The sequence below is a fragment of the Phocoena sinus genome, chromosome 8 (genome assembly GCF_008692025.1).
Source record: "Phocoena sinus isolate mPhoSin1 chromosome 8, mPhoSin1.pri, whole genome shotgun sequence".
Classification (NCBI taxonomy): Eukaryota; Metazoa; Chordata; class Mammalia; order Artiodactyla; family Phocoenidae; genus Phocoena; species Phocoena sinus.
In genome coordinates, this window is record NC_045770.1 from 84,435,920 (window position 1) to 84,452,141 (window position 16,222).

The 16,222-nt window shown below is 36.3% G+C and overlaps 1 protein-coding gene across 1 annotated transcript in view; it reads right to left on the bottom strand.

The window, feature by feature from the left end:
* The window catches only part of CCDC73 (coiled-coil domain containing 73), a 142,449-nt gene that overhangs the window by 14,502 nt on the left and 111,725 nt on the right, over nucleotides 1-16,222 (bottom strand). Inside the window, exons 13-14 of the mRNA XM_032640053.1 lie at nucleotides 9,612-9,722; nucleotides 4,871-5,005 (exon numbers count right to left, since the gene is read on the bottom strand). Of these exons, the coding sequence (XP_032495944.1) occupies nucleotides 4,871-5,005; nucleotides 9,612-9,722 (246 nt within the window). The remainder of the gene's footprint in view (nucleotides 1-4,870; nucleotides 5,006-9,611; nucleotides 9,723-16,222) is intronic.

Genomic DNA, 16,222 nt, shown 5'->3' on the forward strand with positions numbered 1-16,222 from the left:
AAGGTGAAAGCCCAAGCGTCCATCAACAGAAGAATGGGGCTTCCCTGGTGATGCAGTGGTTAAGAATCTGCCTGCCAGTGCAGGGGACACGAGTTTGAGCCCTGGTCCAGGAAGATCCCACATGCCACGGAGCAACTAAGCCTGTGTGCCACAACTACTGAGCCTGTGCTCTAGAGCCTGCGAGCCACAACTACTGAGCCCATGCACCGCAACTACTGAAGCCTGCGCACCTACAGCCTGTGCTCTGCAACAAGAGAAGATACCACAATGAGAAGCCCGTGCACCGCAACAAAGAGTAGCCCCTGCTCACCACAACTAGAGAAAGCCCGCACGTAGCAATGAAGACCCAACACAGCCAAAAATAAATAAATTAAATAAATAAATTTATTTTTTAAATAAACCAAAACAGAAGAATGGACACACAAAATGTAGTGTATCCATACAATGGAATATTATTCTGCCATAAAAAGGAATGAAGTGCTACAACATCGGTGAACTTTGAAAACATCATCTAAATGAAATAAGCCAGACAAAGAGGACAAATATTGTACAATTCTATTTATATAAAAAATATAGAATAGACAAATTCATAGAGTCAGAAAGTAGATTAGAGGTTACCTGGGGAGAGGGGAAAATCAGAAGTTATTGATTTATGGTTACACAGTTTCTGTCTGGGATGATGCAAGTTTTGGAAATAGTGGTGATGATTTCAAAACATTGTAGTTGTAATTAATGCCACTAAATCGTAATTAGTACAACTGAATTGTAATTTTAAGTTTAACCACTTTAAAATGGCAAATTTTATGTTATATATTTTTTACCACAATAAAAGAAATTTCTAAATAAAAGTGGTCTACAAAACATCAGAGAAAGTATGATTTATTTTAGTTTTTAAAAAATGCATATAAATGAATAGCTATGTGTGTCTGTTTCTATACAAACACACACATAGAAAAACTCTGGAAGTCATATACCATAATTTTAACAATCACTATTTCTGGATGGTGGGTTATGGGTGATCTTCACTTTCTTATTTTAAAGTATCTATATCGTCTACATTTCTTAAAATAAAAACATGATTTATAATCTGAATAAGTTATTTTCAGTATGAAAGTGAATGAATGCTGATCAACTTTTTATGAATGCAAGTCTATATTCATTTCTTTTTTTTTTTTTTTTTTTTTTTTTTTGCGGTACGCCGGCCTCTCACTGCTGTGGCCTCTCCCGTTGCGGAGCACAGGCTCCAGACGCGCAGGCTCAGCGGCCATGGCTCACTGGCCCAGCCGCTCAGCGGCATGTGGGATCCTCCCGGACCGGGGCACGAACCCGTGTCCCCCGCATCGGCAGGCGGACTCTCAACCACTGCGCCACCAGGGAAGCCCTATATTCATTTCTATAATCAATCAGATGTAGGAATTACTTGCTATTTATAGCTCTCAAGCTATGTTATAGCTATGAATATTAAAATGACAATCAATATCTCTGGCCTGGACTATTGCATTGTTCTCCAAGTTGGAATCCATGCCTTTAGCTTTGTCCCACTATCTACCCACATCATCACCAAAATGACGTTTCAAAAAAGTAATCTAAGCACTTTACTCCTTGTTTAAAAGCCCCCAAATGGTAGTGTCAAGAACAAATTTCTATGAATGGACTATATAGCCCTCTACAGTCGGTCTTCTGCCTATCTTTTCAACCTCTTATCCTGCTACTTACTGCCTTGCTAACCAACATCTAGTTTACATATTGAATAACAATATTTCACTTTTCTGATTCTTGCTCACTTTACTCCATCTAATTTAAATCTCTATCTGGAAAATTCTTAGTTATTTTTAACAACTCAGCTCAAAAATGTCTTGCTGTGTGAGGTCTACCCCTCATACACAAGTAAGGTGAAAAAAGCAAACACTAATCATAAAAGATGGAACAGCTATATTAATATCAGACAAAATAATATTACTAGGATAGGGATGGACATTTCATAATGATAAAAAGGTCAATTAATCAGGAAGTCATAATAACTATAACTGTGTATACACCTAATAACAGGGCTTAAACACACATGAAGCAAAAACTGACAGAACTGAAAAGAGAAATATAAATTCACAGTTATAATTAAAGATTTCCCACTAATTTATAGAACAAGTACACAAAAAAATCAGTAAGGATAGAGAAGACTTGAGCAACATTATCAACCAAACTGACCTGACATTTATAAAACATTCTACCAGTCAACAACAGAATACACATTCTTTTCAAGGGTACATGAAATATTTGCCAAGATAGACAATATACTTGGCAAAAAAACAAGTCTTAATATATTTAAAATGATAAAAGTCTTACTTAACTTTGAAGTCATTAACAGAAATATATTTGGAAAATTCTCAAATATTTGGAAATTAAACAGCATGCTTATAGGTCAAACTCATATTCATGGGTCAAGGAAGAGCTCACAAGAGAAATGTTAAAATATGTTCAACTGAATAAGAATGAAAACACATCAGAATTTGTAGAATGAAGCTAAAGCAGTGCTTAGTGGAAAATTAATAGCTTTAAATGCTTATATTAGAAAAGAAGAAAGGCCAATAACCAATAAATTGACAAGTTAGATGAAAAGAACAAGTTCCTTGAAAGAAAAATTAGCAAAATGGACTGTGTTGGAGGTCTCCAAGTCTACCCCCAGGTTTGGTGATTTGCTGTGAAGACTCATATGACTCAATATACAGTTGTACTCCTGACTAAGATTTATAACAGCAAAGAATATAAAGCAAAATCAGCAAAGGGAAAAGGCACAAGAGGTGAAGTCTGGAGGAAACCATGTACAAACCTCTTTCAAGAGTCTTCTAGTGGAGTCACATAGGACATGCCTAATTCCCACAGCAATGAATTGTGATCACAAATGTAAATTGTTGTCTACCAGAAAGCTCATTAGAGACTCAGTGCCCAAAGTTTTTTGGTTGCTGGTCACTCTCTGCCTAGCATGTGCCAAAACTCCTGACTCCCAGAAAGAAAGCAGATGTTCAAAGTAAACTACTTAATAGTTTAGGCCCAGTGAGCCATTCCTGTCTGTTAGAAAGTGGTGGGAACCCTCCCCAAATCCAAAGTACCAGGTATCAGTCAAGAGCCAAACTTACAAGCAGGTCTTTCAGAGGCCTTTCACAGGCCTGCTATGTCAACTATTTTCTGCACACTGACATAAAAAGAAATTGAGACTCTGAATAGCCCTATAAATAATTTAAAAACTAAATTTGTTATTAAAAATATTCCCACAAAGAAAAAGCCTAGATAGCTTCACCAATGAATCGTATATAATATTTAGTAAGTAACACCAGTTCTACACGATACTCTTTCAGGAGGAGAGAACACATTCCAACTCAATTTATGTGGCCAGTATTACTCTGACACAAAAAAACAGACCAAAAGAATGCAAAGAAAAAACAAAACCTATGTATCAATATTCCTCATCAATTCAAAACCCCTAACATAGCATTAGCAAATCAAATCTAGCCATATATAAAAAGGATAGTACATATCCCAGGAATGCAAGGTAAATTTAGAAATTAATTAATGTAATTAATTGGTTAATACTGACACATTAACAGAATAAAGAAAAAAATATGATCTCAATAGATACCGAAAAAACATTTGACAAACTTTAATACCCACTCATGATAAAAATTCATTCATGATAAAAACTCAGTGAACTAGGAATAGAAGGAAACTTCCTCGACCTGACAAAGAGCATATACAAAAAAATCTATGGCTAACATAATATGAAATGATGAAAGATTAAATACGCTCCATCTAAGATGAGAAGTAAGGCAAGCATGTCAACTCTTAGAACTTTTATTTAACACTGTACTAAAGAGTCCTAGCTAGGGCAATAAGTTGAGGAAAAAAATAAAATGTATACAGAGCAGAAAAAGAAGTAAAATTTATCTGCCTTAAATTCTCAGATGACATAATCATATATATAGAAAACTCCAAAGTCCAACCAAAAAAACCCTACTACTATAATAAGTTAATTAAAAAGGTAAAAGGATAAAGAAAAGGTAAAAGGATACAAGGTCAATGTACAAAAATCAATTTTAATTCTATATACTAGCAACAATTAGAAAAATTAATTTTTAAAATACTATTTACAGTAAGAGCACAAAACATGAAATATTCTGGGATAAATTTAACAAAATACTTTCAAGACCTGTGCAATGAAAACTACAAAACATTTCTGAAGGATATTAAAGAATATCTAAATAAATGTAAACATACATACCATGTTCATGAATTGTATGTTATGATGTCAATTCTTTGCAAATTAATCTATACATTCAACACAATCCAAGTCCAAACCCCAGAGACTTTTTCTTTTAGAAACTGACAAACTGATTCCAAAAGTTATATGGAAACACAAAGGACTTAGGATAGCCAAAACAATTTTGGAAAAGGACAAAATTGAAGGACCTATACTACCACATTTTAAGACTTCTTATAAAGTTACGCTAATAAAGAAAGTGTTATATTGGCTTAAAGATGGACATATAATCAAAGGAATATAATAGAGGGTGCAGAAATAGACCCACATATATTTATTTGGTTAACTGATTTTCAAAGAAAGTACCAAGGCACAATGGGAGAAAAAATTGTCTATTCCACAAAGGTATGTGCTAGAACTGAAAATTCATGTCCAAAAAAAGACCCTTGATCCTTATGTCATATTGTACATAAAAATTAACTAAAAATGTATTACAGACTAAACACTTATACTAATTTTTTAAAGTTGAGAAATGGAAAATATGAAGCATGGAGAAAATCATCAGTGATGGTCCTAATTTCTTTAAGAGCTTATACCCCCAACATACTTGAATTTTACCTGAAACTTCTTGTCTTCCTCAAACTTTTTCTGATCGCATAATTCATCATAATGTTCTTGTAACTTAGTATGAGTTTCTTTAAGCGATGATAACTCATTTTTAATCTCATTAATTTCTCCATTAAGTTCTTCAACCTAATATAACATTTAACCAAAATGAAAACGTATATAAATTTATTTTGTATAAAAATACTTTATTAACACAAGTCTTTGGAAATAGTAAAAAATGAAAACATTCCAGAAGTAATTACTAATATTAAAAGCTACCATTTATTGAATAGTGCTGAGTACTTAATAAACATAATTTCACACTCATAAAAATCCTATGAGGGGCTTCCCTGGTGGCGCAGTGGTTGAGAATCTGCCTGCCAATGCAGGGGACACGGGTTCGAGCCCTGGTCTGGGAAGATCCCACATGCCACGGAGCAACTAGGCTCGTGAGCCACAACTACTGAGCCTGCGCGTGTGGAGCCTGTGCCCTGCAACAAGAGAGGCCACGACAGTGAAAGGCCCGCGCACCACAATGAAGAGAAGCCCCCGCTTGCCGCAACTAGAGAAAGCCCTCGCACAGAAACGAAGACCCAACACAGCCAAAAAAAAAAAAAAATCCTATGAGGTATTTTTAGTCTCCAATTTACAGGCGAGAAATGTGAGGCTCACAGACGTTAAGTAGCTTGCCCAAGATCAGGTAGATATAAAGTGGTAGTCAAGAGTCAAATCCAAGGCTAAGTCTAGGGGTTGTGCTTTCAAGTACTACATTAAACTACCTCTTGTTACAAATGAAAAATTAATTTATTTTTAATCATAAAAATTCTATAAAAGTTACCACTTCATTGCTTTCTTAAAGTTTTATTTTCCTTGTTGCAAATTAGATATACAGATTTTAACTCAATTAGATGAAGAATACTGAGCACTAAGCAGTACCACAGAAACTGACTCTTCAGCCTAATACTTGCATCTACACACTGGGCTTTTACTGGCTATAAAATTTCATAATCTTTTTCTTGGGGGGGTTCTCCTTCATAGGAACCTCAAATGTAAGACAAAGTAAGTTCCATTGAAGAGAAAAATACCTTTTTGTCATAAAATATTACAAAAGTTTCTCTTAATTTTAAACGACTAAAAATTCCACAAGTGCTCTCTATCCCATCCTCTCCTGTCTCCCCCTCCCCCATTTTTTAAAAGATTTTTTTGATGTGGACCATTTTTAAAGTCTTTATTGAATTTGTTACAATATTGCTTCTGTTTTATGTTTTGGTTTTTCTTGGCCGCGAGGCATGTGGGATCTGCTCCCCGACCAGATATCGAACCCGCACCCCTGCATTGGAAGGTGAAGTCTTAACCACTAGACCATCAGGGAAGTCACTTCTGTCTCCCTTAGAGCTTAGCTCTAGCAAAGATCTCTTCACTCCTGCCTAGTCTCAATCTTTCCCACTATACCAGTATATTTTCAGCCAACAAATATGCTCTTGTCACGTTCCTAACTTTTTTCTCCTTGACTCAATTACTCTAACTCTCTTACTTCTTAAAATAAAGTCCACTCTTACTACTTTCAAATTCTAATCTCTCACCACTCCTTAACAACCGACTTCTGCCCTCATTGTTCTACTGATTTTTTTTCTCAGCTATCACCTGCAAATTAGCCAAAGGACTTGTTCCAAGTTTCACACCATTTAACAGCACTGTAGCTCGACTATGTTGACTACTTATTCTTGAAATAGCCTCTTTTCTTCATTTTCATGGTACTACTCTCTTTTTATCCTTCTACCTTTCTCACCATTCTTATCAGGCTCCCTCTCCCCTCCTGCCCCAATACACACACACTAACCACTCGCAAAATGTTGGTGTTCCCCAAGGCTCTTTCTTCTTTAGCCTTCTCTTCAAGTCTACCACTCCTTCCACAGATGATCTTATCATACGCTCAAATTTCATCTTTATGCTAATAAGTCTTAAATCTATATCTCATCTCCCAACCTCTCTCCTAAGATTAGATTCACGTTTCCAAATGCATGATATACATTTCAAGTCAGATGTCCTGCCGTCACCATAAATTCATCAGTTTCCAAATTAAATTCATTTTCATCCACCAAATGTGCTTCTCCTTTCACATTCCTTATGTCAATTAGTGACATTATTATTCTGCTCATTATGTTAATCTCAGAATCATGGTTTACTCCTTTTCCTTCTAAAATCCATTATACATAAAATGTCACTAATCCTGCTAATTCTACTTCCAAAATGCTTCCTGTATCTATCCCTCTTCTCTGTTCTCACTACTGTTGCCCTAATTTACACCCTCATAGGCTCGTGGTTAGCTTATTTGCAACATTCTTCTTACTAATCTCTTTCCATAATGCCATTCTCCATACTGTTGCAAGAGTTATTTTTCTAAAATGCAGATCTATGTCACTTTTCTGCTTTAAAAATCTCAATGGCTTCCCATTACTTATAAAATAAAATTCAACTTCCTTAGTAAAGAACTCTTCAGAAGGTGATCTCAACCTAATTTCCACTGTCACATTCTAGATCAGACTATTCATCATCCTTGAGAATGCAGTTTCATGCCTCCATCATTTTTCCCTTTCTTAAATGGAATACCCACAGAGTGGAATGGGAAGTATAGGAAGCAGGCACCTTCTGCCTGGTGAAACCCTATTCATCTTTCAAGTCCAAATTCTAGTGTCATCTTTTCTCTAAAACTTTCTCCAACCTAGTTAAACAATATGATTTATTTTGTGCTTTCACAGTAATTTGTTAATACTAATGCTAACACTACTAAAAACACTCAACACTATTGTGGTCAACTTAATAATTACCTGTCTTTTGAGAGTGTGAGCTCTTTAATAATCTTTGTATTTTAGGCATCTTTGAAAATCCAGCACCTAGAATAGTGCTTAACACATAACAGATGCTCAACATATGTTGTGAATTGAATTCCTTTTGTGATACCCCCTTTCCCTAAATAATTTCTAAACATCCCCATTTATTATCTTTTTATCTATACACAACCATTGGCTGTATAACTAGCCAAATAAAAACAGATACACATACCATGTTCTTTAAGACATTTCAAAGAGTTTTAAATATATTATCTAGTAATAGTCACTGTTTATTTTTTTTAAACAGCAGTATATATGATTTCATCTTATTTTTGTCAGTATCTTTTAATGATTTTTAAAAACCCATCCTGATCCAATCTCAGTAGCAACACTATAATTGTCCTTCACTCAAGAATGGTGAAAAACTGATATCAAGATAGAAATACAATTAAAGAGTAGATCTGACCTCCCATTCAAGAATACTCCTATAGAACCAAAGCAGCTTTTTAGAAATTTACCTATGTTCTGTTTAGTATGAAATCATATGGAAGTGAAATGATTTTAGATGCTAAAGATCCTAAGACAAAACCAATTTTATCCAAATTATAGACTGCGGCCTCACCAGTGAAGCTGAATGCTTATTTTCTTAATTCAATTGACTTTTTTTTCTTGGGGGAGGGACATACTTGAAATATCATTAGGAAAAATAAATGCTTAATTTTCTCTTATCTCAACTAATTATTTTTGGTGTGGCTGGCATATTCAAGTTTATATTCTCTTTTTACTTCATAGTTTTCCTTATCCTGACAGTACTATTTCCATGATCTTTTAAGCCTTAGAAATGAGAAGGAAGTGTTGGGATGCAGGGTAGATTAGCTGAAGCTAAAATGAAAATTACTATGCTTGTTGCTTAATGACAAACTTTACCTATTTAGGGGCCACTAAGCATTTTATAGTATTTTGATACAATTAATTACAAAATATTTTTTGAGAATTAGGTAACGCTTATCAAATTCATCAGTGAAGATTTGATCTCTTCAAAATACAGATTAAGAGAACATGTTAGCTGCAAATGGATCAAAAAATCAAGAATTACTTACATAACAATTTATATCAAACAAAATCATCTACAGAATAGTATGCATATATATATTATTATAGTATTAGAATTATATATTATAATTAGTATAATAGTTTAAAATATAATCTTACTTACCCAAAATATAGCTTTCATAAACTCTTAAATAATTACCTTCTATTTTTTTTAGTTCTTTTAAAAGAATTGAAGGCAATAAAAATAGATAAAGTAGAGTAATTGATTTGGGGGTTCACCAGTCATAAAAGTGAACCTTATATTTCACAACTTTAATTTACATCACTTTTCACTTTTATTATCTACTTCACTGAAATTAAAATTTAATGTAAAATAAAGAGTTGTGCTTTAAGGAAATACGTTTATAACATAACAATTCTCATGATAAAATGTTAATACTATAGAACACAACTACTGTATATATGTTCTACACATGGCTTTAATACAAGTCAAGAAAACTGCTGAGGAAAGCTAAAGAGATCAGCTAACAATAAGGCCTATATAATTCTGTATTATAATCATTTACTAAAACACTATCAATGGTTTTGTGAAAAGGAAAATTAATTTTTATTTGTCACATACGAAAAGTCATACAAAATATACATAAATACACACATATATGTATGGTTTTTCATGCACGAAAGCATTACAGAAAATTTTATTAAATTTAGCTTTAAAAACATTCACTTCTTGGAAATATAAGTACAAGAAGACAATGTGTCTGACTTTATTCCTATATTATTTTTGCAATATTTTTTTAGCATTTAATAGTTATTTTAAATGTCTACTACTTAAAATATTTTAATATTTTACTGTTTAATAAACCTACATGCTTTTTCCAAGTTTCTAGTGCTTGCTCATGCTTGTTTTGAAGACTAAGGAACTTTTCTTCATTTTCTTTCACCTTCTCCCTTTGCAGCTCATTATCTCTTTCAAGGGTCTGCAATAAAATTAATTATCCAAAAAATAATTAATACCACATTAATGAATTTTGATGTGTTTTATGTTGCTTGGACCTTTGCTTCTAACATGCTGAAAGTGCCATACAGATCAGTGATAATGTGCTACCTCAACAATAATTTTCATAAATTAACAGAAAGGTGCTTATAGTTTAGTTAACAGGAAATAGGGGGAGGTTATGAAAAAGAAATGGCTATAAAAGGGTATAAAAACATTGCCATTATTCAGTTTCACTGCATAAGTTTTAATGTACTGAAAAAGTAATATAAACTACAGCACTGAAAAATATGAAATGTAGCACAATCCAGCCTAACCCTACTAAAAATTTTTATCTACCACAGAACATATTTTCCATATCTGTTTATTTCAGAAATTAATTGGTTGGAAAACTCTTAAATACAATATAAATTTTTAATTTCAAATTAACACTTTTTTAGTAGAACTTCAATATTTACTATATTAACTTATTACTTCATATATTAACATATTATATAATCACCACCACACTCCCTCTCCTGTTCCCAAAAAACCTTTAAAGGGTAAAAATACTACTGTTTTCTAAGACAAGGGTTTAAAAGCAATTAAATCAGTGTCACCAATATTATTAGGTTTCTTCAGTGTCAGCTGATAATCCAAGTAAACTTCTCTAAAAGGACAAATAGTAAGAACTCTCCCTACATGTCTAATATATCTGAAATTTTTATGTTCATTTGTTTATCGTTATTAAAGCTAAGTACATTCAGGGTAAACATCCAAGCCACACAAAGGATAGAAAGAAAAGGCAAAGTTTTCCTCTACTGTTTTTCCAGCTCTCCTCCCCAGAGGTAACCACTCTAGTAGTTTCTTGTGTATCCTTCCAGAAATTATCTATAAGCATACAAGTACATAAAATATATCTTTTTAAGTAGAGATGAAACCACATCATACATACCATGTTGTTCTGCAATCTGCTTTTCTAAAACTATGAATAATGTATCTTGCTTAATTTCCATATCATTATATATAGATCTATCTCATTTTAAAGGCTTCATAGGCCTAGGGGACTTTCAAGTTGGCAGAGGAATAAGACGTGGAGACCACCTTCCTCCCTACAAATACATCAAAAATACACCTACAGAACAGCTCCTACAGAACACCTACTGAATGCTGGCAGAAGACCTCAGACTTCCCCAAAAGTCAAGAAACTCCCCACCTGGGTAGGGCAAAACAAAAACAAAAACGGAGACTAAAGAATAGGGATGGGACGTGCACCTCTGGGAGGGAGCTGTGAAGGAGGAAAAGTTTCCACACACTACGAAGCCCCTTCACTGGCGGAGACGGGGTGGGGGGTAAGATTCGGAGCCACGGAGGAGAGCGCTGCAACAGGGGTGCGGAGGGCAAAGTGGAGAGATTCCCACGCTGAGGATCGGTGCCGACCAGCACTCACCAGCCTGAGAGACTTGTCTGCTGACCCGCTAGGGCGGGTGGGGGCTGGGAGCTGATCAGAGGTCAGATCCCAGGGAGAGGACCGGGGTAGGCTGCGTGAACACAGCCTGAAGGGGGCTAGTGCACCACAGCTAGCCGGGAGGGAGTCCAGGAAAAAGTCTGGAGCTGCCAAAGAGACAAGAGACCATTGTTTGGGGGTGCGCGAGGAGAGGGGATTCAGAGCACCACCTAAATGAGCTCCAGAGACGGGCACGAGCCGCGGCTCTCAGCACAGACACCAGCGACTGGCATGAAACACTAAGACTGCTACTGCAGCCACCAAGAAGCCTGTGTGCGCGCACAGGTCACTCTCCACACCTCCCGGCCCGGGAGCCTGTGCAGCCCACTACGGCTAGGGTCCCGTGATCCAGGGACAACTTCCCCGGGAGAACACACGGCACGCCTCAGGCTGTTGCAATGTCATGCTGGCCTCTGCCCCCGCAGGCTCACCCGGTATTCCGTACCCCTCCCTCCCTCTGGCCTGAGGGACCCACAGCCCCCTAACAGATGCCCTCAGGCGACCCACACGCAGAGGTGGGAACAGATGCCCTCAGGCGACCCACACGCAGAGGCGGGGCCAAATCCAAAGCTGAACCCCAGGAGCTGTGAGAACAAAGAAGTGAAAGGGAAAGTTCTCCCAGCAGCCTCAGGAGCAGCGGATTAAATCTCCACAATCAACTTGATGTACCCTGCATTTGAGGAACACCTGAACAGACAACGAATCATCCCAAAATTGAACTGGTGGACTATGAGAGGAACTGTAGACTTGGGGTTTGCTTTCTGCATCTAATTTGTTTCTGGTTTATGATTATCTTAGTTTAGTATTTAGAGCTTATTATCATTGGTAGATGTGTTAATTGATCTGGTTGCTCTCTTCCTTTTATATATATATATATATTTTTTTTTTTTTTTCCCTTTTCTAAGTGTGTATGTGTATGCTTCTTTGTGTGATTTTTTCTGTATAGCTTTGCTTTTACCATACATCCTAGGGCTCTCTTTTTTTTTCGTTTTCTTTTTTTTAGTATAGTTTCTAGCTCTTGTTATCATTGGTGGATTTATTTTTCGGTTTGGTTGCTCTCTTCTTTCTTGCTTTTTTTTTTACTACTTTTTTTTTTTTGCGATACGCAGGCCTCTCACTGTTGCAGCCTCTCCCGTTGCAGAGCACAGGCTCCGGACGCGCAGGCTCAGCGGCCATGGGTCACGGGCCCAGCTCCTCTGTGGCATGTGGGATCTTCCCGGACCAGGGCACAAACCCGTGTCCCCTGCATTGGCAGGCAGACTCTCAACCACTGCGCCACCAGGGAAGCCCCTTATTACTGTTTTATTTAAAAAAATATTTTTATTTTAATAACTTTATTTTCTATCTTTCTTTCTTTTTTTTTTCCTCCCTTTTCTTCTGAGCCCTGTGGCTGACAGGGTCTTGGTGCTCCAGCTGGGTGTCAGGTCTGAGCCTCTGAGGTGGGAAAGCCGAGTTCAGGACATTGGTCCACCAGAGACCTCCTGGCCCCACATAATATCAATGGTGAAAACTCTCCCAGAGATCTCCATCTCAACGCTAAGACCCAGCTCCACTCAACTACCAGCAAGCTACAGAGAGGCTGCATAAAATCATAATAAGTTCACAGAAACCCCAAAACACACCACCAGATGCGGTCCTGCCAACCAGAAAGACAAGATCCAGCTTCATCTACAAGAACACAGGCGTCAGTACCCTCCACCAGGGAGCCTACACAAGTCACTGAATGAACCATACCCACTGGGGGCAGACACCAAAAACAATGGGAACTACGAACCTGCAGCCTGCAAAATGGAGACCCCACAGTAAGTAAAGCAAAATGAGAAGACAGAGAAACACATGGCAGATGAAGGAGCAAGGTAAACACCCATGAGACCAAACAAATGAAGAGGAAATAGGCAGTCTACGTGAAAAGGAATTCAGAGTAATGATAGTAAAGATGACCCAAAATCTTGGATATAGAATGGAGAAAACACAGGAAAAGTTTAACAAGGACCTAGAAGAACGAAAGGGCAAACAAACAATGATGAACAACACAATAAATGAAATTAAAAATTCTCTAGAAGGAATCAATAGCAGAATAACTGAGGCAGAAGAACAGATAAGTGACCTGCAAGATAAAATAGTGGAAATAACTACCGCAGAGCAAAATAAAGAAAAAAGAATGAAAAGAACTGAGGACAGTCTCAGAGACCTCTGGGACAACATTAAATGTACCAACAATCAAATTATAGGGGTCCCAGAAGAAGAAGAGAAAAAAAAAAGGGGCTGAGAAAATATTTGAAGAGATTATAGTTGAAAACTTCCCTAATATGGGAAAGGAAATAGTCAATCAAGTCCAGGAAGCACAGAAAGTCCCATACAGGATAAATCCAAGGAGAAACACGCCAAGACACATATTAATCAAACTACCAAAAATTAAATACAAAGAAAAAATATTAAAAGCAGCAAGGGAAAAGCAACAAATAACATACAAGGGAATCCACATAAGGTTAACAGCTGATCTTTCAGCAGAAACTCTGCAAGCCAGAAAGGAGTGGCAGGACATATTTAAAGTGATGAAGGGAAAAACCTACAACCAAGATTACTCTACCCAGCAAGGATCTCATTTAGATTTGAGAGAGGAATTAAAACTTCTACAGACAAGCAAAAGCTAACAGAATTCCGCACTGCCAAACCAGCTTTACAACAAATGCTAAAGGAACTTCTCTAGGCAGGAAACATAAGAGAAGGAAAAGACCTACAATAAAAAACCCAAAACAATTCAGAAAATGGTAATAGGAACATACATATCAATAATTACCTTAAATGTAAATGGATTAAATGCTCCAACCAAAAGACATAGACTGGCTGAATAGATACAAAAACAAGACCCATATATCTGCTGTCTACAAGAAACCCACTTCAGACCTAGGCACACATACAGACTGAAAATGAGGGGATGGAAAAAGATATTCCATGGAAAAGGAAATCAAAAGAAAGCTGGAGTAGCAATTCTCATCAGAAAAAATGGGCTTTAAAATAAAGACTATTACAAGAGACAAAGAAGGACACTACATAATGATCAAGGGATCAATCCAAGAAGATATAACAATTGTAAATATTTATGCACCCAACATAGGAGCACCTCAATACATAAGGCAAATGTTAACAGCCATAAAAGGGGAAATCGACACTAACACAATAATAGTAGGGGACTTTAACACCCCACTTTCACCAATGGACAGATCATCCAAAATGAAAATAAATAAGGAAACACAAGCTTTAAATGATACATTAAACAAGATGGACTTAACTGATATTTATAGGACAGTCCATCCAAAAACAACAGAATACACTTTCTTCTCAAGTGCTCATGGAACATTCTCCAGGATAGATCACATCTTGGGCCACAAATCAAGCCTTGGTAAATTTAAGAAAATTGAAATCGTACCAAGTATCTTTTCTGATCATAATGCTATGAGACTAGATATGAATTACAGGAAAAAAATCTGTAAAAAATATAAACACTCTACTAAATAACCAAGAGATCACTGAAGAAATTAAAGAGGAAATCAAAAAATGCCTAGAAACAAATGACAATGAAAACATGACAACCCAAAACCTATGGGATGCAGAAAAAGCAGTTCTAGGAGGGAAGCTGATAGCAACACAACCCTACCTCAAGAAACAAGAAACATCTCAAATAAACAACCAACCTTACATCTAAAGCAATTAGTCAAAGAAGAACCCCAAAACCCCAAAGTTAGCAGAAGGAAAGAAATCATACAGATCAGATCAGAAATAAATGAAAAAGAAATGAAGGAAATGATAGCAAAGATCAATAAAACTAAAAGCTGGTCCTTTGAGAAGATAAACAAAATTGATAAACCATTAGCCAGAGTCATCAAGAAAAAGAGGGAGAAGACTCAAATCAATAGAATTAGAAACGAAAAAGGGGAAGTAACAACTGACACTGCAGAAATACAAAAGACCATGAGAGATTACTACAAGCAACTATATGCCAGTAAAATGGACAACCTGGAAGAAATGGACAAATTCTTAGAAAAGCACAGCCTCCCGAGACTGAACCAGGAAGAAAGAAAATATAAACAGACCAATCACAAGCACTGAAATTGAGACTGTAATTAAAAATCTTCCAACAAACAAAAGCTCAGGAATAGATGACTTCACAAGTGAATTCTATCAAACATATAGAGAAGAGCTAACACCTATCCTTCTCAAACTCTTCCAAAATACAGCAGAGGGAGGAACACTCCCAAACTCATTCTATGAGGCCACCATCACCTTGATACCAAAACCAGAAAAAGATGTCACAAAAAAAAGAAAACTACAGGCCAATATCACTGATGAACATAGACACAAAAATCCTCAACAAAATACTAGCAAACAGAATCCCAAAGCACATTAAAAGGATCATACACCATGATCAAGTGGGGTTTATCCCAGGAATGCAAGGATTCTTCAGTATACGCAAATCAATCAATGTGATAAACCATATTAACAAATTGAAGGAGAAAAGCCATATGATCATTTCAATAGATGCAGAAAAAGCTTTCGACAAAATTCAACACCCATTTATGATACAAACCCTCCAGAAAGCAGGCATAGAGGGAACTTACCTCAACATAATAAAGGCCATATATGACAAACCCACAGCCAACAACGTTCTCAATGGTGAAAAACTGAAACCATTTCCTCTAAGATCAGGCACAAGACAAGGGTGTCCACTCTCACCACTATTATTCAACATAGTTTTGGAAGTTTACCCACAGCAATCAGAGAAGAAAAAGAAATAAAAGGAATCCAAATCGGAAAGAAGTAAAGCTGTCACTGTTTGCAAATTACATGATACTATACGTAGAGAATCCTAAAGATGCTACTAGGAAACTACTAGAGCTAATCAATGAATTTGGTAAAGTAGCAGGATACAAAATTAATGCACAGAAATCTCTTGCATTCCTATACACTAATGACGAAAAATCTGAAACAGAAATTAA